Below are 23,461 nucleotides of genomic sequence, written 5' to 3'. Positions count from 1 at the left end.
ACACAGCTGTTCTCTTTTCTTCAAAACCCCTGAGACAAACAAGGACGCTAGCTCGCCCGATCCATCTCTGATGGCCTTATCCATACATGACATTAACAGCATGGCAGAATCTTTGTCCGTATGGGAGGTTTTCTTGCTGAGGGCCCCCAGGCACCAGTCGAGAAAATTAAACATTTCAAAAGCTCTAAACACTCCTTTAAGCAAGTGATCCAAGTCCGAGAAGGTCCAACACACTTTTGAGCGTCTCATAGCAGATCTTCGAGGCGAGTCTACCAGACTTGAGAAGTCAGCCTGGGCAGAGGCAGGTATTCCCAAGCCTGGTGCTTCCCCTGTGGCATACCAAACGCTCGCTTTCGAAGTGAGCTTCGTTGGAGGGAACATGAAGGAAGTCTTGCCAAGAAGTTGCTTAGACTGCAGCCATTCCCCTAAGATCCTAAAAGCCCTCTTGGAGGATCTAGCTAGGACAAGCTTGGTATAGGAAGACTGAGCTTGTTGCACTCCCAGCGAAAACTCAGATGGTGGAGAGCGGGGTATAGCTGAGACAAAATGGTCTGGATAAACCTCCCTGAGAAGAGCCAAGACCTTGCGAAAATCAAGAGACTGTGGAGAGGGTTTGGATTCGTCCACGTCCGAAGAGGGATCAAGGTGTGCTTCCTCATCATCCGAAATCTCAACCCCAGAATGAGGCGACGGGATCGGATACGAATGCTGAACCGCAGAGTCAGAACGAGCAGGAACAACAGAGGTGGAAGGAGGAGGTGCAGCAAGTTCCTGTTCCTGTGGTAAGAGTGGAGCGTGAAGTGATCGAGGCTGTGCAGAACAAGGTAAAGTTCCCGCAAGCAGAGATGTCTGAGGTGCCGGATCAGGGTGCACGGGTAGAGCTCGGTGCAGCAGCTGAGCAGACTGACTCACAGGTGGAAGAGGTTGTTGTACCTCCACCGAGAGTTGCACCGCCGGTGGAGCAGCCAGGGGAGGAGGAGGAAGAGTGGAGTAATCCTCCTGATCCCAAACTGAAGGTTGCCTTAAAGAAGGCTGATGCTGAACAACACCGGGAACAGTGAACACAGAAACTGGTTCAACATCGTACGCCTGGCAGATGGAGCTGCGACTGGGTGCAGCGAGTGCAGGCGGGTGCAGCACAGGCTGAACCGGTGCAGGAGGTTGGTGCACCACCGGTGCAGGCGGGTGCAGCAAAGGCTGAACGGGTGCAGGAGGTTGGTGCACCACCGGTGCAGGCGGGTGCAGCACAGGCTGAACGGGTGCAGGAGGTTGGTGCACCACCGGTGCAGGCGGGTGCAGCACAGGCTGAACGGGTGCAGGAGATTGGTGCACCACAGGTGCAGGAGGTGCAGCACTCTCAGCACAACACTCACGCATCAGGTCCGAAAGCTGAGCTTGCATGGACTGAAGCATAGACCACTTGGGATCAGCAGAGACAGTAGCAGACTGAGGTAAAGCCATAACAGTGGTTGCACCACCGGTGCAGCTCTGTTGTACCTTACTCCTCTTGGGCGGAGTACAATCGCTAGAAGACTGAGGCGAGTCAGAGCTGAGCCAACGACTGCAACCTGGCTGAGCACTCGAGGGTTGGACTCTGCGTTTAAGCGGTCTAGAGACCTGAGACCAACGTTTCTTCCCCGAGAGAAGATCAGCGGACGAGCGGAAGACGGGCTCAATCGTCTGCAAGTGGGAGTGACGGTCTGTGGAAGACACGCCCGCAACCACTGAGGATGATTCTGTGCGCCTAACAAGGCCTGCCGAACCCTTATGCCCTTCGACATTGCTTCTCCCCTGGGCTTGGGAGCTTGCAAGAGGTCCCGGACTGGGAGAACGACTGGCTCGCACAGAAAAATCCCCACGCACCACACTGGCACTAACACTAGCACAAGGCACTGCACCGACACTAGCACTCGTCACAGCACTGGCACTAACTTCACCCACTGCACTCTTGGCCTTCAACTCTTTCACTTCGGCCATCAGAGACTTATGGTCACTTACCACTGACTCTACCTTATCGCCTAAAGCCTGAATAGCACGTAAAACCACTGACATATCAGGCGGAGGGCACACAGTAGGATCGGGGGTAGCCACTACAGGGGTAGGATCAGGAAGAGGATCATGAGATGAGGAAAATAAAGAAGAGTGAGAAGAACTCCTCCTAGCTCTAATTCTCTCTAACTTAGAAGAATACTTTAAAAGTCGGACAAAATCCAATTCCGAAAGACCGGCGCATTCCTCACATCGATTTTCTAACTGACAGGGTCTGTCCCTACAGTCAGAACAAGCGGTGTGAGGATCTACCGAGACCTTCGGAATACGTCTATTGCAAGACCTACAACGTCTATGGGAGGGGGCTTGCGAAATGTCAGACATTTTGTTTTCAAGAGAAGTCAAAGGGAGATCCAAAAAACAAGCAAAAATTCGTTAACCGTTAAACTGAATTAAATAAAAGCTATCTAGCTAATATCAGAAGGTTTCCAGTAATGCGACAGCCGTAAATCAAAGAGAATACATCACCAAATAAGCGAGAATAAACTCGAAGACCATAAGCGTATCCCAGAACGTCTAGCCGGAGGCACGACAGAGGAATAATTGAGGAGGTGTCAACAAGAAGTACTTGAGTACCTGGCCACAGGTGGCGCTGTTAGTACACCCCCTTCTAGTATTGTGATAGCTGGCGTATCCCTCCTTAGATTTCTGTCGGGCAACGGAGTTGACAGCTACATGATTATCGGGTAAGTTTAATATTGAAAAAGAACTACTAATATTGTTGAGGACTTATCTGAGGCAAATATCCAATTCTTATCAATGATTAATTATATTGTGTGCAATAATGCAGCTTGTCTGAAAACAAATTCTTTTGCTCAATTTTGAGTTAATATAAATTGATCGATGTTTCCTTTTATAACCTCAGACAACAAATACTTGAAAAAAAAATAAAAAAAAAATTGAGTAATTTGTATTTTCCCTAACTATACAAACTTGAGTCCTTCAGTAGGAGCAGGAACTTGGTTGTCAAGATTTACAAAGAGGTGGTGGTAGTTACTACCAAACAGAATCCCTGCCTCCTGCCTCCCCACCTGTTCTGGCAACAATCCCATTTAGCCTACTAAAGACCCTTACATGGGGACTAGGGAATAAGTTCTTGGCTGACCCAGCAGTCCGGTAATAGGCAAAAAGGGGAAAAGAATGTAAACCTCAAGAATGTCCAAAGGATGTTGAGAAACCTCCTATAACGCTGCCTCCGGTAATGTTACTGGGGCAAACGATACCGTGAATTTCTAGTTGAGGGTCGATGGAAAAGGTCTATCATTGGTGAACCCCCAAAAGCCATTTAGTGTTTGTGTCTGAGAATATAAAAACCAATCATATCCAGATCACTGTATCGGAGTCCACCTGCCCAGATTGTCTGAAAGGATGTTCTTCTTGTCCGAGCTGAAGCTGGCTTACGGGGATATTGCCGTGCTCTCTATCCAAAGCCGGATCTGTACCATTAGAAAGCAAAGCTGACAAGAAATGGTATTTCCTTGTTACAGGTACTATCCTACGGTGGTAGTGTCGTTTAACACCACAGACTGGTTCGACAGAAAAGGTTGAGAATATGCTTGGAAGGCAGGACGGGTCATTTAAACGCTAGTATGTTGATGAGGCAATTCCAATCATCGGATTACTGACCTAACACTCTTGTATTGGAGCCAGTAAGGCTCCACAACCTTAATGAATCAGTGAAGAGCATAAGTTCAGAAGGGGTAAACGGAAAGTCTGCACTCCAGCGGAGGTTGGTGTCAGAAAACCACCATTCAGGAGCTGTCTTTGATCTCCTTTATCGGAATACTATTCCAGGAGCGACCTTGTTTTGTAGCTTGAAGGCCTTGTGTTGTCACTGTATTGACAGCATCCTAAGTTGACTGTTCGTAACTAGGTGCTAGAAGGTGACTAGGTGTCTCAAAACTCATTGCAACCAATGGACTTGACATGAGAATTGTCTTACAACAGGAAAGCTAGCTCTCGCAACCTCATAAGACAATCCAGCAACCAGGGGTACTTTCCCTCGCACTGCCTAAATTCAAGCCTAAGTACGCCAAGATCTGTTTGGGGCATAAGCAGAAACCTGGGAGAAGATCCTGGTGAACCCCTGTTGGGCTGTTGATGTCCCGTGCCACAGCACCCCAAACCTGTATTGTTCACTACCAAGAAGTGAAGGTACTATACTCTCAAAAGGAGGATATAGATTGGGATCTGGAGGTATACAAACCTCAGTACCCGCTTAGCTTTGTATTGTGTACAATTGATTTACCTTTCACCTACTTCTTTACCTTGGACTGTGTTTACTGGAAGAAATAAGAGGGCTTAGATGTGCTACTTCCCTGGCCAGACAGGTGAGAGGGTGTATTACCAATCAGGAGTAGTTGAAATGTGTTAGACCAGACCGGTCACAAACGACCACTTGAGCAACTTCTTGTAGCATTCTGCTTTTCCAACTAGAGTCACAGCTTAGCTAGTACTGTAATGATAATACTACCCTACAAGCGATATCGATCCGAATGCTTACTCTGCCTCATTAGTCCGCTTTCCTCACGAAGCCCAGCCATCCTCTCAGGATGCTGAAAGACTCCCAGGAGCTGCTATATCCAGGGCGAACACCCCTATAACAGGACCTCATCAATACCCTTAATCTGGGCGCTTTCAAGAAACAACATTTTGACCACCCGCCAAATCAAAAAGATTGCGAAAGACTTCTTAGTCTTCCGTACAACCCAAAACAAGATTAAAAATTTCAAGAGTAGATTAAAAGGATATTGGGATTAAGGGAAAGTAGTGGTAGAACCCTCACCCACTACTGCACTCGCTGCAACGAATGGACCCAGTGTGTAGCAGTCCTCATAAAGAGTCTGGACGTCTTTCAAGTAAAATGAAGCGAACACCGACTTGCTCCTCCAAAAGGTCGCGTCCATAATACTTTGAAGTGATCTATTTTGCTTAAATGCCACCGAAGTCGCTATCGCTCTAACTTCGTGAGCCTTGACCTTAAGCAAACTATGATCCTTCTCACTTAAATGAGAATGTGCCTCCCGGATTAAAAGTCTAATAAAGTAAGATAACGCATTCTTAGACATGGGCAACGAGGGATTTTTAAAGGAGCACCATAAAGCCTCTGAACAACCTCGCATTGGTTTAGTTCTAGATAAGTAAAACTTAAGAGCTCTAACGGGGCACAGCACTCTTTCAACTTCATTACCTACGATCTCCGAAAGACTAGGTATATCAAAAGATTTAGGCCAAGGACGAGACGGAAGTTCATTCTTGGCCAAAAAACCAAGTTGAAGAGAACATATTGCTTTATTTGTCGAGAAGCCGATGTTCTTACTAAAAGCATGGATCTCACTGACCCTTTTAGCATAGCCAAGCTCACCAAAAAAAGTGTCTTGAGGGTCAGATCCTTCAGGGAGGCTGAATTTAAAGGCTCAAACCTGTCTGACATTAGGAACTGTAGGACCACGTCCAAGTTCCGAGCAGGAGTTGAAATACGACGCTCCTTAGAGGTCTCGAAAGACTTAAGGAGGTCTTGGAGATCTTTGTTATTCGAAAGAGCCAAGCCTCTATGCCTGAAAACAGAAGCTAACATGCTTCTGTAGCCTTTAATGGTGGATGCAGAGAGGGAGCGACCGTTTCTCAGATATAGGAGAAAATCCGCAATCTGCGCTACAGAGGTACTGGAGGAGGAAATGAGGAGGACTTGCACCAATCTCTAAATACCTCCCACTTCGACTGGTAGATCTTGATGGTAGAAGATCTTCTAGCCCTCGCGATCGCTCTAGCTGCCTCCTTCGAAAATCCTCGAGCTCTTGAGAGTCTTTCGATAGTCTGAAGGCAGTCAGACAAAGCGCGGGGAGGCTTTGATGAAGTCTCTTTACGTGAGGCTGCCGTAAGAGATCCATCCGCAAAGGCAGACTCCTTGGAACGTCTACCAGCCATAGAAGTACCTCTGTGAACCACTCTCTCGTGGGCCAGAGGGGAGCAACCAACGTCAACCTGGTCCCTTCGTGAGAGGCGAACTTCTGCAACACCTTGTTGAGGATCTTGAAAGGTGGAAAGGGGTAAGCGTCCAGGTGAGACCAGTCCAACAGAAAGGCATCTATGTGGGCCGCCTCTGGATCTGGGACTGGAGAGCAATAAGTCGGGAGCCTTTTTGTCAGCGAGGTCGCAAAGAGATCGATGGTGGGTTGACCCCAAGTCATCCAAAGACTCTTGCACACATCCTTGTGGAGCGTCCACTCTGTAAGGATCACCTGACCTCTTCGACTGAGACAGTCCGCCAAGACATTCAACTTCCCTTGGACAAACCTCGTTAAAAGCGAGATGTTTCGATATTTTGACCAAATGAGGAGGTCCCTTGCGATGACGAAAAGAGCGTGGAAGTGAGTGCCTCCTTGCTTCGAGATGTAAGCTAAGGCCGTGGTATTGTCTGCATTCACTTCTACCACCTTGTTTCGAAGCAGACTCTCGAAACTCCTCAGTGCTAAATGGACTGCCAACAGCTCCTTGCAGTTGATGTGAAGGCTCCTCTGGTCTGCCGCCCAAAGACCCGAGCATTCCAGACTGTCCAGAGTCGCCCCCCAACCCAAATCCGACGCGTCTGAAAATAACACATTGTTTGGGTTCTTGACTGCCAGAGACAGACCTTCTCGAAGTCTTATATTGCTGTCCCACCAGGCCAGGCAAGTCTTGACTGGTTCGGAGATCGGAATCGAGACCGCCTCCAAAGTTTTCTCCTTGTTCCAATGGGAGTCTAGGTGGAACTGGAGAGGGCGTAGGTGAAGTCTCCCTAGAGAGATAAACTGTTCCAGGGATGAAAGCGTCCATAGGAGGCTCATCCAGCTTCTCACAGAGCAACGGTTTTTCTCTAGCACGAGACGGACTTTGAGCAAAGCCTGCTCGATCCTGTTGGCAGACGGAAAAGCCCGAAAAGATAGACTCTGAATCTCCATCCCCAAATAGAGAATCGTTTGGGAGGGAGTCAGCTGCGACTTCTCCATGTTCACCAAGAGGCCCAACTCCTTCGCAAGATCCAAAGTCCACTATAGGTCCTGCAGACAGCGATGACGGGACGACGCTCTGAGTAACCAGTCGTCCAGGTACAGAGAGGCTCTGATCCCCGACAAATGTAGGAACTTTGCTACATTTCTCATGAGCCTCGTAAAAACAAGAGGAGCAGGGCTGAGGCCGAAGCACAGTGCTCGGAACTGGTACACCACATTCCTGTATACAAACCTCAGATAAGGTTGAGAGTCTGGATGTATCGGAATGTGGAAGTACGCATCCTGCAAGTCGAGAGAGACCATCCAGTCCCCATCTCTGACTGCTGCTAGAACGGATTTGGTGGTCTCCATCGTAAACTTTGTTTTGACAACAAATACGTTGAGAGCACTGACATCCAGCACTGGCCTCCAACCTCCTGTGTTCTTTGGAACCAGGAAGAGACGGTTGTAAAAACCTGGGGATTGAAGGTCCGAGACTTTCACCACCGCCCCCTTCTCTAACAACTGAGACACTTGCAGATGTAATGCCTGTCTCTTCGACTCCTCTCGATACCTGGGAGAGAGGTCTATCGGATCTTTTACTAGAGGAGGTCTCCGTATAAAAAGGATTTTGTAACCCTCCTTCAGCAACAACACAAGACTCCCGGTCTGCACCGCTCTTCTCCCAGGCCTGCCAGAAGTTGGTCAATCTGGCACCTACTGCTGTCTGAGGACGTGGGCAGTCAGACTCTGCCACGGGAGGATTTAGATCCTCTCTTCTTACCCCCCTTACTATCGGCACGAGAGCCTCCCTTACTGGGAGCTCTGCCACGAAAAGGCGGGATAAACCTTGTCGCTGGAGTTTCAAATTTAGGTCTGTTGACATAAGAGGACAAAGGTACAGCCTTACGAGCAGACGTGGCCATGAAATCATGAGTGTCCTTCTGTACAAGAGACGCTGCGATATCTCTAATAAGCTGCTGCGGGAACAGGGCAGAAGACAATGGCGCAAAGAGAAGTTCTGACCTTTGACAAGGAGTGACACCTGGAGACAGAAAAGAACAAAGAGTCTCTCTCTTCTTAAGAAACCCTGCTGTGAAAGTAGCAGCCAGTTCATTAGAGCCATCTCTAATAGCCTTGTCCATGCAGGACATAATTTGAAGAGACATCACGGTCTGCTGACGAGACCTTCCTACTCAAGGCTCCCAGAGACCAATCCAAAAATTGAAAACCTCAAAGGCCTGATAAATTCCTTTGAGGAGATGATCTAGGTCTGAAGAGGACCAGCAAACTTTCGAGCGTCTCATGGCCAGACGACGAGGAGAGTCTACGAGGCTTGAGAAGTCTCCCAGGGCAGAGGCAGGCACTCCTAAGCCGAGAACTTCTCCCGTGTCATACCAGACGCTCGCACGAGAAGCCAGTTTGAAAGGGGGAAAAGCAAAAGCTGACTTCCCTAAAATCCTCCTGGTCATTAACCAGTCGCCAAATAAACGCAAAGCTCTCTTAGAAGAGCGAGAGAGCACTAACTTCGTGAACGACGGAGTCGAAGAAGCTAGGCCCAGCGTGAACTCAGAGGGGGGCGAACGAGGAGCAGCAGACACAAAATGATCAGGAAACAGGTCCTTAAAAATTAGCATGATCTTCATAAAATCAAGGGAGGGCTGAGTAACCCTAGGCTCCTCTCCATCCGAAAGAGTCCCCAAAGGAACATCAGTTGGAAGGGGATCAACGACTTCCTCATCCGAAGGAACTTCATCCGACAACGGCCGAGTCTCGCGATACGGAGAGACATGCCGAGGAGGCAACGCTTGACAGGCTATGTCAACATGCGACGGAGCCGCAGCAACAGCTGAGGTAACGACGTCACGCCGAGGCTGCACTGACTGCAGGGTTTGAGTTTGAAAAACAACACCCGACTGCGGTGACTGACGTTCAACGTCACGTCGGGGCAACGGAGTCGGCCGACGAACGTCACTTCGAGACTGCGGCGACAGTTGCTGAACGTCACCTTGAGTCTGCGGCAAAAGGGGTTCCACGTCACGTAACTAAGGTGAATGACGAGGAACACGATCAGAATCGCGTTTAACAGCACTGATAACGTTAGCGCTAACATCATAAGGACGAGAAAACACTCGTTAAGGCGGTTAAAGGCCAGAGTCACGCTTGTCGGACTGGCAAACCGCAAGCAAAGGATCTTTACGAACCTGTTCATGCTCATAAACCTCCATTAAAGATGAAAGTTTCAACTGCATGTCCTGTAGGACACTCCACTTCGGGTCAACGGGAGTCGGAACGGGCCGTGACGTCGGCAACGTCTGTGCATACAAATCATCGCACCGAACGAGACCCTCGGACTCCGTGTCACGCTTTCGCTTAACAGGCGAACAGCCATCCGATGACTGAAAGCGGTCAGAGCTGCCCCAATGGCTACAGCCAGGACGCTGGACCTGTCCTGAAGGGACTGACTTGCACTTTAAGGGTCTAGAAACCTTACGCCAAGGTTTCTTATGCGGCAAATCGTCGGAAGACGAGGAGAACTTAGTCTCCCCCGTCTTATGGTAAGGACGTTCTTGATGAGAAACGTCTGATACCTTAGAGGGAACGTCTGTACGTCGGTTTACACCTCTCGCTTCCTTAAGTCCTACGACATTCCTTCTCCCTGGTGCAGGGGAGCCTGAAAGAGGTCTCGGACTAGGGGAGCGACAAGCACGAACAGACGAACCCTCGGTCCCAACACTAAACACATTTTGCGCACTTTCCACTTTACCACTTTGACCTTCCACTTTACCACTTTGACTCTTTTAACAGCTTAACATCGGACATAAGCTGGTTCCTGTCCGAGGCTAAGGTTTCAACCTTCTCACCTAATGCTTGAATAGCTAAAAACATATCGCGCATTGAAGGTTCATGAGTGCCAATAGGGGGTTCAGAAACTACCACTACAGGGGAAGGATTAGGTTCAGGGGCATGGGAGGAGGAAAATTCTAAAGATCTAGATGAGCTTCTCCTCACCCTATCTCTTTCGAGTTTACGAGTATAGTTTTCATACTCTAACCACTCGAATTCCGATAAAACCACACACTCCTCACACCGATCTCCTAATTGGCAGGATTTACCCCGGCAATTACCACAAACAGTATGAGGGTCGATAGAAGCTTTCGGAAGACGTTTGTTACAATCTTTCGCACATTTGCGATATACAGGAGAAGGGTCAGCCATTATGAAAAACCCGAGAAAATCCAAAGGAAAGCCAAGTTCAACAACAAAAAACAAAAAAGGTTTCAAGGGTTTTATTGAAGGAACAAACCAACACAGCGAAAGCCAATAAAACCCAAAACAAAGTACTTCACCAATTCGGTAGAAAACTCGAGGTCTAGAGCGAGCGGAACCAATGTTGTCGGTGACACCGACAGAGAAGAACTGGAGTGGTTGAGAAGTATATGCGGTATCTGGCCGATAGTCGGCGCTGGTGGGCACACCCGCAACCTTCATGGCGATCGCTCGCGAGTTTTTTGGAATCTGTCGGGCCGTCGGAGACGTCAGCTATTCATATATTCACCGGCTAAGTTTAATATTTAAAATTAATGCTAGATGGAGAAAGCTGGCCACAAACATCAACCCCACATAGAAGTGGGAAAAGATGCAGACAAAGAAGAAGAAGAAGAAGAAGATGACATACTCTCAATAAGATTAAAAGATAGTTACAGCTTACCCATTTTTCTGAAATTCCCAAAAGAGGGCACATCATCCTGGTCTTACAGGTGTTACATTATACACAGAGAAATACACATGCAAAACAAAAACATACCTATCGAATCTACACTGAAGTCAAACTTCAGTTCAGAAGTTTGTTTTTTCCGTTCCTTTATTCTACCTTGTAAATTAACCCTTTTACCCCCAGGCTATTTGGAAATTTACAACCCTTAACCCCCAAGGGGTTATTTTTTTCCCAGCACACTTTGCAGTATATTTTTTTTAAATTGCTCTAAAAGCCTTAATTTTTGTCATAGAGAGGTCAGGTTGGTCTCATTCTCTTGGAAAATGCCTGAAGTTTCTCAAAAAATTATCAAAAATATGAAAAAAATAATTTTTATAGCCTTTTTTTGCAAGGACGTACCGGTACGTCCATGGGGGTAAAGGGATGGCTTTTGTGAAACGTACCAGTACGTCCTTTGGGGGTAAAAGGGTTAACTGCTCTTACGAGATCTGAAAGAAAAGATTTATTTCAGTCAATAAAAATAGTCTTGTAAAATCTCATTTCAGCCTAACTTACATATTGAATGACTTCTTTTTTACCTTGTCATAAAAATTAATAATAATAAGCAAATTGTGGCAGCAATAATGAATAGTATATTGGTATTAATAAAATTTCCTAAAGCTTTTTTATTTCAAATCAAGAGTTAATTGCCAAAAATGTATTCATTATCATCGTGAAGAGATGATGAATGGAGAAGTATTGATTCAAAAGCTCAAAATAGAGACGACTGGCAAAATCTAACAAGAGGCCTTTTGCATCAATAGGCGTTGGAGGAGATGATGATGATGATGATACAGTGGATATGGTTCAAGGGGGAAAATATCCATATCCAAATGTAAAAACTATCTATCTTCTATGGTTTTTGTCTAATTTACTTAACCCTTTTACCCCCAGGCTATTTGGAAATTTCCAACCCTTAACCCCCAAGGGGTTATTTTTTTCCCAGCACATTTTGCAGTATATTTTTTTCAAATTGCTCTAACAGCCTTAATTTTTGTCATAGAGAGGTCAGGTTGGTCTCATTCTCTTGGAAAATGCCTGAAGTTTCTCAAAAAATTATCAAAAATATGCAAAAAAAAATTTTAAATAGCAGTTTTTTGCAAGGACGTACCAGTACGTCCATGGGGGTAAAGGGATGAGTTTTGTGAAACGTACCAGTATGTCCTTTGGGGGTAAAAGGGTTAACAACTTCTTAAGTATTGGTGAGAGCCAAATCTTGATAAATGAGACTGACGTTCAATTGCAACCAACAAAAGATGTCCGCTTACTTCCAAAACAGACTAGAATGGCATCTTTTTCTATTTGAGTGACGTTTTTCACGTTGAGGTTTTGTCTTGGAATAGCAGTGGCCATGCCATCCATGTCGTCGTCTTCGTCGGGGATCCAGGTCGTACCCGTATTGAGGTTGATTAGATTGTGTCGAAGAATGTCCTCTGTGCTATAACTGCGAGTTACATCTACGCACATCAGCGGGTACTCTAGGTATGGCGTTATTACCATCTCGAAAACTCTTAATGGGTGTGGCAAATAACACTCGCTTTGCTGCAAGGAGGAAATACAACTGATGAGTAAATGTATTATTACCATTATCACTAGCTAGGCTATAACCCTTGTTGGAAAAGCTGGATGTTATAAGCCCAAGGGCTCCAACAGGGAAGAATAACCCAGTGAGGAAAGGAAAAAAGAAAATGAAACAAACTACAAGAGAAGAAATGAACAATTAAAATAAATCTTTCTTAATGTACGTAATAACTGGTTGATCATGAGTGCCTACTTCCGCGAGTAGAGGGATATCATGACCAAGGCTCCCATCTACGTCTTCCGTCACGCAATCTGGTGGCCATAAAAAACAAACTGGATAATGTAAATTGTGATTGTTTTGCAATAGAACAATCTGAAGTAATCTAAGAGTGCAAAGCTTGTGTAGAGGCGACCGACTAACCCATACACTACACCATCAAAACCCTTACTGACTAGTGTTCCAGAACCACTACTCAAAACTTGAGGAATTAGCCTAGAGTTAAAAAAAGGCAGACACGTTATGGAGCTCATTACTATCAAACATCAAAAGCTCTTTAATAGCTAGGGAGATATTATCCTCCTTATTCCCACTGTAATCAAATAGCATAATCTTCTCTGAATGTTTCCCTCAACTGGGCATTCATTTCCTTTTGTGTTTAGAACTCTTAACATGGTCAGCTAGCATCTGACCATACTTCTCTGTAAGAGGAACAGTAAGTGACATACAACTATCAAAGTCACAAGATTGCTTCAGGTGCGATGATACTCAAAACAAAGCCCGTGATTGCCAGCAGTAACTCCCTTTAACAACTCACAAAAAACACCAAAATATGAGGGGTGGTAACAACAATAACTACAAAACGTACGGGCGACTAGAAAACAGAAAGTGGCAGCAGCAAATCAAAGCCGAGATATTGCCATTAATCGCTAGATTGTCTCAATACTGTAATAAAAGCCTAAGCCTATAGAAAGGAAAGAAAACAGTAACCTATCAGTTATATTATTATTATTACTTGCTAAGCTACAACCCTAGTTGGAAAAGCAAGATGCTATACGCCCAAGGGCTCCAACAGAGAAAATAGCCAAGTGAGAAAGTGGAAATAAGGAAATAAATAAACTACAAAAGAAGTAATTAACAATTAAAATATTTAAAGAATAGTAACAACATTAAAATGTTATTTTCATTAGTAAAATAAATTTTTGAATATACTTACCCGATGATCATATAGCTGTCAGCTCTGCTGCCCGACAGAAAAACCTACGGGCGGAATACGCCAGCGATCGCTATACAGGTGGGGGTGTACATCAACAGCGCCATCTGTCAAGTAGGTACTCAAGTACTCGATGTCAACATAGAACCAATTTTCTCCTCTGTCCACTGGGTCTCTATTGGGGAGGAAGGGTGGGTCCTTTAATTTATGATCATCGGGTAAGTATATTCAAAAATTTATTTTACTAATGAAAATAACATTTTTCAATATTAAACTTACCCGATGATCATATAGCTGATTCACACCCAGGGGGGTGGGTAGAGACCAGCATTACATGTTGACATTATTATGAGCTAAGTATTCCGTATTTCATTTTAGCAGTTATTCAAAATAACAAGCATAAAATAAATAAGTACCTGGTAAGGAAGTCGACTTGAACAATTACTCTGCCTTTTTAAGTACGTCTTCCTTACTGAGCCTCGCGATCCTCATAGGATGCTGAGCGACTCCTAGGAGCTGAAGTATGAAGGGTTGCAACCCATACTAAAGGTCCTCATCAAAACCTCTAATCTAGGCGCTTCTCAAGAAATGACTTTGACCACCCGCCAAATCAAGTAGGATGCGAAAGGCTTCTTAGCCTTCCGGACAACCCAAAAATATTAATAAAACATTTCAAGAGAAAGATTAAAAAGGTTATGGAATTAGGGAATTGTAGTGGTGGAGCCCTCACCACTACTGCACTCGTTGCTACGAATGGTCCCAGAGTGTAGCAGTTCTCGTAAAGAGACTGGACATTCTTAAGATAAAAGACGCGAACACTGATTTGCTTTTCCAATAGGTTGCGTCGAATATACTTTGCAGAGATCTATTTTGTTTAAAGGCCACGGAAGTTGCGACAGCTCTAACTTCGTGTGTCCTTACCTTCAGCCAAGCTTGGTCTTCCTCATTCAGATGAGAATGAGCTTCTCGTATTAACAGTCTGATAAAATAGGATAAAGAATTCTCTGACATAGGCAAAGATGGATTCTTAACTGAACACCATAAAGCTTCAGACGGGCCTCGTAAAGGTTTTTAAAATAGAACTTAAGAGCTCTTACAGGACATAATACTCTTTCTAGTTCATTTCCAACCATACGATAAGTTTGGAATATCGAACGATATTGGTCAAGGCCGAGAAGGCAGCTCGTGTTTGGCTAGAAAACCAAGTTGTAGAACATGTAGCCGTTTCGGATGAGAATCCGATGTTCTTGCTGAAGGCATGAATCTCACTGACTCTTTTAGCTGTGGTTAAGCATATCAGAAAAAGAGTCTTAAAGGTGAGATCTTTCAGGGAGGCTGATTGAAGCGGTTCGAACCTGTCTGACATAAGGAATCTTAGAACCACGTCTAAATTCCAACCAGGTGTAACCAAACGACGCTCCTTCGTGGTCTCAAAAGACTTAAGGAGGTCTTGTAGATCTTTATTGTTGGAAAGATCTAAGCCTCTGTGACGGAAGACTGATGCCAACATGCTTCTGTAACCCTTGACAGTGGGAGCTGAAAGAGATCGTTCTTTCCTCAGATAAAAGAGAAAGTCAGCTATTGAGTTACAGAGGTACTGGTCGAGGATACGGATACTGACTTGCACCAGTTTCGGAAGATTTCCCACTTCGATTGGTAGATTCTAAGGGTGGATGTTCTCCTTGCTCTAGCAAACGCTCTGGTTGCCTCCTTCGAAAAACCTCTAGCTCTCGAGAGTCTTTCGATAGTCTGAAGGCAGTCAGACGAAGAGCGTGGAGGCCTTGGAGTACCTTCTTTACGCGTGGCTGACGTAGCAGGTCCACCCTTAGGGGAAGTGTTCTGGGAACGTCTACTAGCCATCGAAGTACCTCGGTGAGTTATTCTCTCGCGGGCCAGAGGGAAGCAACTAGCGTCAACTTTGTCCCTTCGTGAGAGGCGAACTTCTGCAGTACCTTGTTGACAATCTTGAACGGAGGGAATGCATATAGATCTAGATGTGACCAATCTAGTAGAAAGGCATCTATATGAACTACTGCTGGGTCCGGGATAGGTGAGCAAACTATTGGGAGCCTCTTGGTCATCGAGGTTGCGAAGAGATCTATGGTTGGCTGGCCCCAGGTGGCCCAAAGTCTCTTGCATACATCCTTGTGGAGGGTCCAATCTGTTGGAATTATTTGTCCCTTCCTACTGAGACAATCTGCTATGACATTCAAGTTGCCTTGGATGAACCTCGTTACTAGTGAAAAGTCTAGACCTGTTGACCAGGTGAGGAGGTCTCTTGCGAACTCGTACCATGTCAGAGAGTAGGTCCCTCCTTGCTAGGAGATGTACGTCAAAGCAGGGTGTTGTCCGTGTTCACCTCCACCACTTTGCCTTGAAGGAGAGACCTGAAGCTTTTCCAGGTCAGACGTACTGCCAGTAGCTTCTTGCAGTTGAAATGCATTGTCCTTTGACTCGAGTTCCATAATCCCGAGCATTCCCTACCGCCTAATGTCGCACCCCAGCCTACGTCCGATGCGTCCGAGAAGAGAACTTGGTTGGGAGTCTGAACAGTCAGGGGAAGACCCTTTCAAAGGTTGATAAAGTCCTTTCACCAAGTCAGACCAGACTTTATCTTTCCGGAAACCGGGATCGAGACCGCTTCTAGCGTCTTGTCCTTTTCCAGTGAAAAGCTAGATGATACAGAAGAGGACGGAGGTGTAGTCTTCCAAGTGACACAAATTGAACCACGGATGACAGTGTCCTAACCAGACTCATCCACAGCCTGACAGGGCAGCGTTCCTTCTTCAGCATCTTCTGGATGGATAGCAGGGCTGGGGGTTGATCGTCTTGTTCAGCAATGTCCTCATCAGAGGGTTCCTCATCCGAAACTGATGAGGAAACGGCAACGGAGTGGGCAACGTCTGACTCGCTGACTCCGGTCGCACTGGTGGATGCGTGACGGAGCCGGACACAATATCATGGTACTGCTGCACAGTCTGTGAACTGTCAACCATGGGGACGCGAGGAAGTACAGCGTCAACCCGAAACTGTCTAGACTGTCTGGGTTGTGCAGTCAACCCCCTACCGGGTTGCTGAGGTTGCCGCACTGCGTCACAACAAGCTGCTTGACAGTCTGTGAACTGTCAAAAACTGAACTGTCAACCACAACAGGTGCGTGAGGACATACAGCACTGGTGCATTAGCAGCAGACCAGAAGGCAACGTTATGTAACTGCCTGACAGTCTGTGAACTGTCAAAAAACTGAACTGTCAACCACAACAGGTGCGTGAGGACATACAGCACTGGTGCATTAGTAGCAGACCAGAAGGCAACGTCATGTAACTGCTTGACAGTCTGTGAGCTGGCAACAACCAAAGCTGTGTGGGGAAGCCTCAACTCCTGACTGACTAGTCTGCTGCGGGCGAGTGGCGGTAACCACAGTGGGTTGCGGAGGCTGACACACCGTGTCAAAACACGGCAGCTTGTGGTAGCTCACGCACGGCAACGGAGTGCTCCGTGTGTCTGTGGGAGTAAGCATGCGTCTGGCAGGGTCGACTGCGCATGGGTGGAGGAGCTCTCACAACAAGAGTGTGGGAGCAGGCAGCCGCAGCGTCTGCTGGGCGCACAACCGTGGCAGGTTGTAGGCAAACGGGTGCATCGTCAACCTTCTCCGCAGTCGGAGTGTGGGAGCAGGCAACAACCAAAGCGGAGTGGTGGTGCGTGGTGGGGACTGCCGTGGGTTGCGGAAACTAACGCATCGCGTCAAAACACGGCAGCTTGACTCCACCTTCCCACTGCTGATGCGGTAGCTCACGCATGTCAATGGAGGGTGCCGCACGTCGGCTAACGTCAACATGCGTCTGGCAGGGTCGACTGCGCATAGGTGGTGGAGCTCTCCGCAGCCGGAGTGTGGGAGCAGGCAGCCTCAGCGTGAGCTGGGCGCACAACCGTGGCAGGTTGTAGGCTAACGGGAGCAGTGTCAACCTTCTCCGCACGAAACTCCTGCATAACCGCAGCTAACTGAGTCTGCATAGACTGCAGTAAAGACCACTTAGGGTCTACAAAAGCGGCAACAGACGGAGCTACTGTCCGTTGTGACTGAGGGTCTAAAACAGCTGGTGCGGCAACAGACGGAGTTACTGCCTGTTGCGGTACCACCTTGCCTCTCTTGGGAGGTGTGCAGTCGTCGGATGACTGCAGCGAGTCCGAACTGACCCAGTGGCTACAACTGGGCCGTTGGACTTGCGCGGAAGGGACCGACTTGCACTTAAAAAGCTGCGAGATGTGGTCCATGGTTTCTTACGAGAAACCTCTTCCGCAGACGAGGAATAAATGGGCTCTCTCGTCTTTGTGTGGGTGGGGCGATCTTGGGTAGATACGCCCGAAACCACGGAGGGAAAAACGTCTGTTCGTTGATCAAGGCCTGTGGAACCCATAAGTCGTTCGACATTACTTCTCCCCTGGGCTTGGGAGCTTGTAAGAGGTCCCGGACTAGGTGAACGACTGGCACGAACAGACGAACCCTCGGACGCAACACTGTAACACTTTGCGCATATCACTTTATCACTTTGATTTTCTGTTTTGCACTTATTTCACTGAAATCGAAACTTTAACTGATTTCTACCTGAAACACGCAATCCTATCCTTCATTAAAAGGTAGTAATTGCGAAAACAGTCGTACAATGCAACAGAAAACATATATAAAGATAAAGAATTCAGTGGCTGGGAAAGAGACTAAACACTAGATCAAATAAACTACGTTTACAATCTCTCACCGCACATAGCCTGGGAACAAGAATAAAACCCTAGAAACGTTTTACCTTCTTCCCCTACAGCGACTAGGGAGGAGAGTAAAAAACGAGAATAACGTTACCAGCTTGAACGAAACGTTTATTCTCCTCTCTCTCCCTCCGTCTCTATCTCTCTCTCTCTTTCTTGATTTCGCACCTGAGAGAAGAGCCCAATTATATATCGTTAAAACATGTTATTTGCTAAAGGAAAAAACTGAAAGGTTTCCCAAATAAAAAGTTCCTTTAATTTAGAATTTAAACCATTTAAGCTAAGAAAGAATGAACGAAACGCCAGAATCGGTTTACTCTTACTGCAAAGTGAAACCGTGATACACTCTCTCTCTATCGTAACGATAGAGCGCATGTTGAACGTCCTGAACGTCAACAACTGCGTAGACTAAAAACTAAACGTTAGTTCATCTTTGAAAACAGTACGAGACTATCAAAGAAATTCTTCCATAAAACATTAAAATTTAAAAAGTATTAAATTCTTTAAAGGTTAAATACGATATAACGGGCTCAATGTTAATTAACTTCGGTTCCAAGTTAGGACCGCCTACTATCAGGAAAGGTCGCATATAAACAAACATAAAAATTTATTGTTATATGTATATAGAAAATGGAAAGTTAATCGAAGAGGCCTATAAAGGCGGAGAGATATAAAATATATAGATCTATAACGTGTTAAGCAAAATTACCAAAAACCTAAACACACTTCCGTCTAAGGGAAGGGTCGGCCATTTAAAAGTGAAAGAGAGTCCATACTCTCTTCGTCACCATAATTAAATCTATCCAAAACGAGTTCAAGTTTTGAAATGAAGATAAAACCCCTGCACAGCGAAAGCTCAAAACTGGAATAGTGTACTTCACCAAATCGTTGTGAAAACAAATCCAGTTAGTAACAGCGTATTTAGTAGGTCTTGCCAGTGGCACGACAGAGAGAAAATTGGTTCTATGTTGATATCGAGTACTTGAGTACCTACTTGACAGATGGCGCTGTTGATGTACACCCCCACCTGTATAGCGATCGCTGGCGTATTCCGCCCGTAGGTTTTTCTGTCGGGCAGCAGAGCTGACAGCTATATGATCATCGGGTAAGTTTAATATTGAAAAATAAGTCTTTAAGGGAGAACATTGGTATAAAACCAGGCTTCGAGAGAGAAAAGTTATAAACATTAGGGGAGGTCGATTGATGTGTGTGCATACCTACATCGTACATTCTTTCAATGCAAACAAGTACAGTACTATACTGCTACCCCTTACAAACACTCAAACTAATTCAAAGACCCTACCTTAGAAAAGCAAGCTCCCATGTGCACTTTTGGGGTTGGGGGAAGACCATTCGACTGAGGCCTTGGAGGAGTGTCGTGTCTTCTTTTGTCTTTCCTTCGCGGAGGAACAGGGGGCGTACCACTTCCATCTTCCTCACCATCACTCCCTTGTCCATTTTCTTTGGTAGCTATAACATGGATTAAAAGGAAAATGTTAAAAAGGGAAACCTTTGTGCATAAATAAAAGTCTATCATTAAAATGAAAAAACTGATTAACAAGCAAGATCTTTATGCTTGTAACTGTAAACAATTATATTACTTCCCAGAGCAGGCACCACATTCATAAAAGAAGGGCTAAATCAAATAAAACACTCTCTTAATAAGAGATTGTTTAGTCAATTTCACATCTACATAAAAACTAAAAAGACATCCCTTCAAATCGTGGTCAGGGCACGTGCATACAATTCCTATCGACAGCAAATTATTCCCACGGCAAAAGAAATTACAATAGTAGAGAGTATGTCTTAATATTTTCATGTAATTCAGTATTAAGTGACAGAGCTATAATGATAAGGTATATACAATATGTTATTTTCATTAGTAAAATAAATTTTTGAATATACTTACCCGGTGATCATATATCTGTCAGCTCTGCTGCCCGACAGAAAAACCTAAGGACAAAATACGCCAGCGATCGCTATACAGGTGGGGGTGTACATCAACAGCGCCATCTGTCAAGCAGGTACTTAAGTACTCCATGTCAACACAGAACCAATTTTCTCCTCGGCCCACTGGGTCTCTATTGGGGAGGAAGGGAGGGTCCTTTAATATATGATCACCGGGTAAGTATATTCAAAAATTTATTTTACTAATGAAAATAACATTTTTCAATATTAAACTTAGCCGGTGATCATATAGCTGATTCACACCCAGGGGGGTGGGTAGAGACCAGCATTATATGTTTACATTAAGAGCTAAGTATTTTGTATTTCATTTTAGCAGTTATTCAAAATAACAAACATAAAATAAATAAGTACCTGGTAAGGAAGTCGACTTGAACAATTACTCTGCCTTTTTAAGTACGTCTTCCTTACGGAGCCTCGCGATCCTCTTAGGATGCTGAGCGACCCCTAGGATCTGAAGTATCAAGGGTTACAACCCATACAACAGGACCTCATCAAAACCTCTAATCTAGGCGCTTCTCAAGAAATGACTTTGATCAAGAAATGACTTTGACCACCCGCCAAATCAAGTAGGATGCGAAAGGCTTCTTAGCCTTCCGGACAACCCAAAAACAAAAATAAAACATTTCAAGAGAAAGATTAAAAAGGTTATGGAATTAGGGAATTGTAGTGGTTGAGCCCTCTTTTACTGATTTCTACGTGAAACACGCAATTCTACCCTTCATTAAAAGGTAGAAATTGCGAAATCAGTCGTATAATGCAGCACATTAATACTAGCAAAATAACAGAAAACATATATAAAGCTAAAAAATTCAGTGGCTGGAAAAGAGACTAAACACTAGTTCAAATAAACTACGTTTACAATCTCTCACCGCACATAGCCTGGGGACAAGAATAAAACCCTAGAAACGTTTTACCTTCTTCCCCGTACAACGACTAGGGAGGAGAGTAACACGAGAACAACGTTACCCGCTTGAACGGAACGTTTTCTCTCCTCTCTCCCTCCGTCTCTATCTCTCTCTCTCTTTCTCTCTTGATTTCGCACCTAAGAGAAGAGCCCAATATAAAACGTCAAAAAAACATGTTATTTGACTAAAAGGAACAAACTGAAAGGTTTTCCAAATAAAAAGTTCCTTTAATTTAGAATTTAAAACATTTAAGTTAAGAAAGAATGAACGAAACGTCAGAAACGATTTACTCTTACTGCAAAGTGAAACCGTGATACTCTCTCTCTATCGTAACGATAGAGCGCATGTTGAACGTCATGAACGTCAACAACTGCGGTCTAAAAACTAAACGTTAGTTCATCTTTGAAAACAGTACGAAGACTATCAAAGAGATTCTTTCATAAAACATTAAATTTAAAAAGTTTTAAATTCTTTAAAGGCTAACGGGCTCAACGTTGATTAACTTCGGTTCCAATTTCGGACCGCCTACTATAAGGAAAGGTCGCATATAAACAAAACATAAAAATTTATTTTTATATGTTTATAATAAATGGAAAGTTAATCGAAGAGGCCTAATAAAGGCGGAGAGATATAAAATATGTGGATCTATAACGTGTTAAGAAAAATTACTAAAAACCTAAACACACTTCCTTCTAAGGGAAGGGTCGGCCATTTAAAAGTGAAAGAGAGTCCATACTCTCTTTGTCACCGTAATTAAATCTATCCAAAACGAGTTCAAGTTTTGAGATGAAGATAAAACACCTGCATAGCGAAAGCTCAAAACTAGAATAGTGTACTTCACCAAATAGTTGTGAAAACAAATCCAGTTAGTAACAGCGTATTTAGTAGGTCTTGCCAGTGGCACGACAGAGAGAAAATTGGTTCTGTGTTGACATGGAGTACTTGAGTACCTGCTCGACAGATGGCGCTGTTGATGTACACCCCCACCTGTATAGCGATCGCTGGCGTATTTTGTCCTTAGGTTTTTCTGTCGGGCAGCAGAGCTGACAGATATATGATCACCGGCTAAGTTTAATATTGAAAAATGTTCTTTTCTGCAAACACTTGAAGAGTTCCCCACAACAGATAGTCGAGCTAATGCAGTGCGATACTACAATAATATTCTTAATCTCTCACAGACACAATCACGCACCTTTACGAAGATAATTTATATTATATTCATAAAAAAATAGTAAAAGAAAAACCAAACAATAGTACAGTGTTTCAAATGAAAATCAAGGAAAATGGTTCAACATTCTTAATTAAAAATAATTTCCCAAGTACCTACCATCACGTCTTCTGTTATGCTGACTGTCACTTTGAGCACGAGCGCGAGAAGTTCCCGGCGTTAAGGTAAGAGTGGCGGTTTGATCCGTGAGTTCCTCTCCATCTTCTTGATGAGCATCTGCGCTGGAGTGCCTTCTAGCATGTCCTCTTTCCCGACACGGCGATGACTGACGGTACCTAAACAGGATAAAAAAAAGTAGCTGCCATAATTACGTTAACGTGAAAGTTAGGATCTCGACCCGAAATTGGAAAATAAAATGAAGCTGCAGGCTCTACACCTGCTCTTGCTGTGACAAATTTTGGATCAGGTTTCATTAAAGATTAGGGCTGCCTCAGTGGCATTTATTTTCTAATTGAGCTTCTCAATTGCAATGCGTACCAGCCAAACTCGTTTATACTTTGTATTTGGCATTTTACTTTTAGTAAATTTATACATACAAACATATACCAAGGCACTTTACCCAATTTTGGGGGACCTCTCCTCTCTATGTTCCTCCCAGCCTAACAAGGGACTCAACCGAGTTTGGCTGGCACTGCTAGGGTGCCACAGCCCAACCTCTCACATTATCCACCATAGATGAAGCTTCTTAATGCTGAATCCCCTACTGCTGCTACCTCCGCGGTCATCCAAGGCACCGGAGGAGGCAGCAGGGCCTACCGAAACTGCGTCACAATCGCTCGCCATTCATTCCTATTTCTAGCACGCTCTCTTGCCTCTCTCACATCTATCCTCCTATCACCCAGAGCTTCCTTCACTCCATCCATCCACCCAAACCTTGGCCTTCCTCTTGTACTTCTCCCATCATCTCTTGCATTCATCACCTTCTTCAGCAGACAGCCATTTTCCTTTCTCTCAACATGCCCAAACTTACAGTGAAATCTTATTTTTACATGCACTTGGCTCTCCCACCTACTGATGCCCAACATAGCACAGTTACTTGCGGCATGCAGTACTGACAAAAGAAAAATCACAGTGATTGAAAAGCTCAATTC

General features: G+C 45.0%; 1 protein-coding gene across 1 annotated transcript in view; it reads right to left on the bottom strand.

Annotated features, from left to right (window-relative positions):
- LOC137636918 (mitogen-activated protein kinase kinase kinase kinase 3-like) overlaps positions 1-23,461 on the bottom strand; it is a 38,947-nt gene that overhangs the window by 5,382 nt on the left and 10,104 nt on the right. Inside the window, exons 2-5 of the mRNA XM_068369261.1 lie at positions 22,470-22,645; positions 19,573-19,739; positions 12,045-12,318; positions 10,828-11,225 (exon numbers count right to left, since the gene is read on the bottom strand). Coding sequence (XP_068225362.1) covers positions 11,110-11,225; positions 12,045-12,318; positions 19,573-19,593 — 411 coding nt within the window. The 5' untranslated portion in view covers positions 19,594-19,739; positions 22,470-22,645 and the 3' untranslated portion in view covers positions 10,828-11,109. The remainder of the gene's footprint in view (positions 1-10,827; positions 11,226-12,044; positions 12,319-19,572; positions 19,740-22,469; positions 22,646-23,461) is intronic.

The sequence above is a fragment of the Palaemon carinicauda genome, unplaced genomic scaffold (assembly GCF_036898095.1).
Source record: "Palaemon carinicauda isolate YSFRI2023 unplaced genomic scaffold, ASM3689809v2 scaffold443, whole genome shotgun sequence".
Taxonomy (NCBI): domain Eukaryota; kingdom Metazoa; phylum Arthropoda; class Malacostraca; order Decapoda; family Palaemonidae; genus Palaemon; species Palaemon carinicauda.
This window is presented reverse-complemented; position numbering and strand designations above follow the sequence as displayed.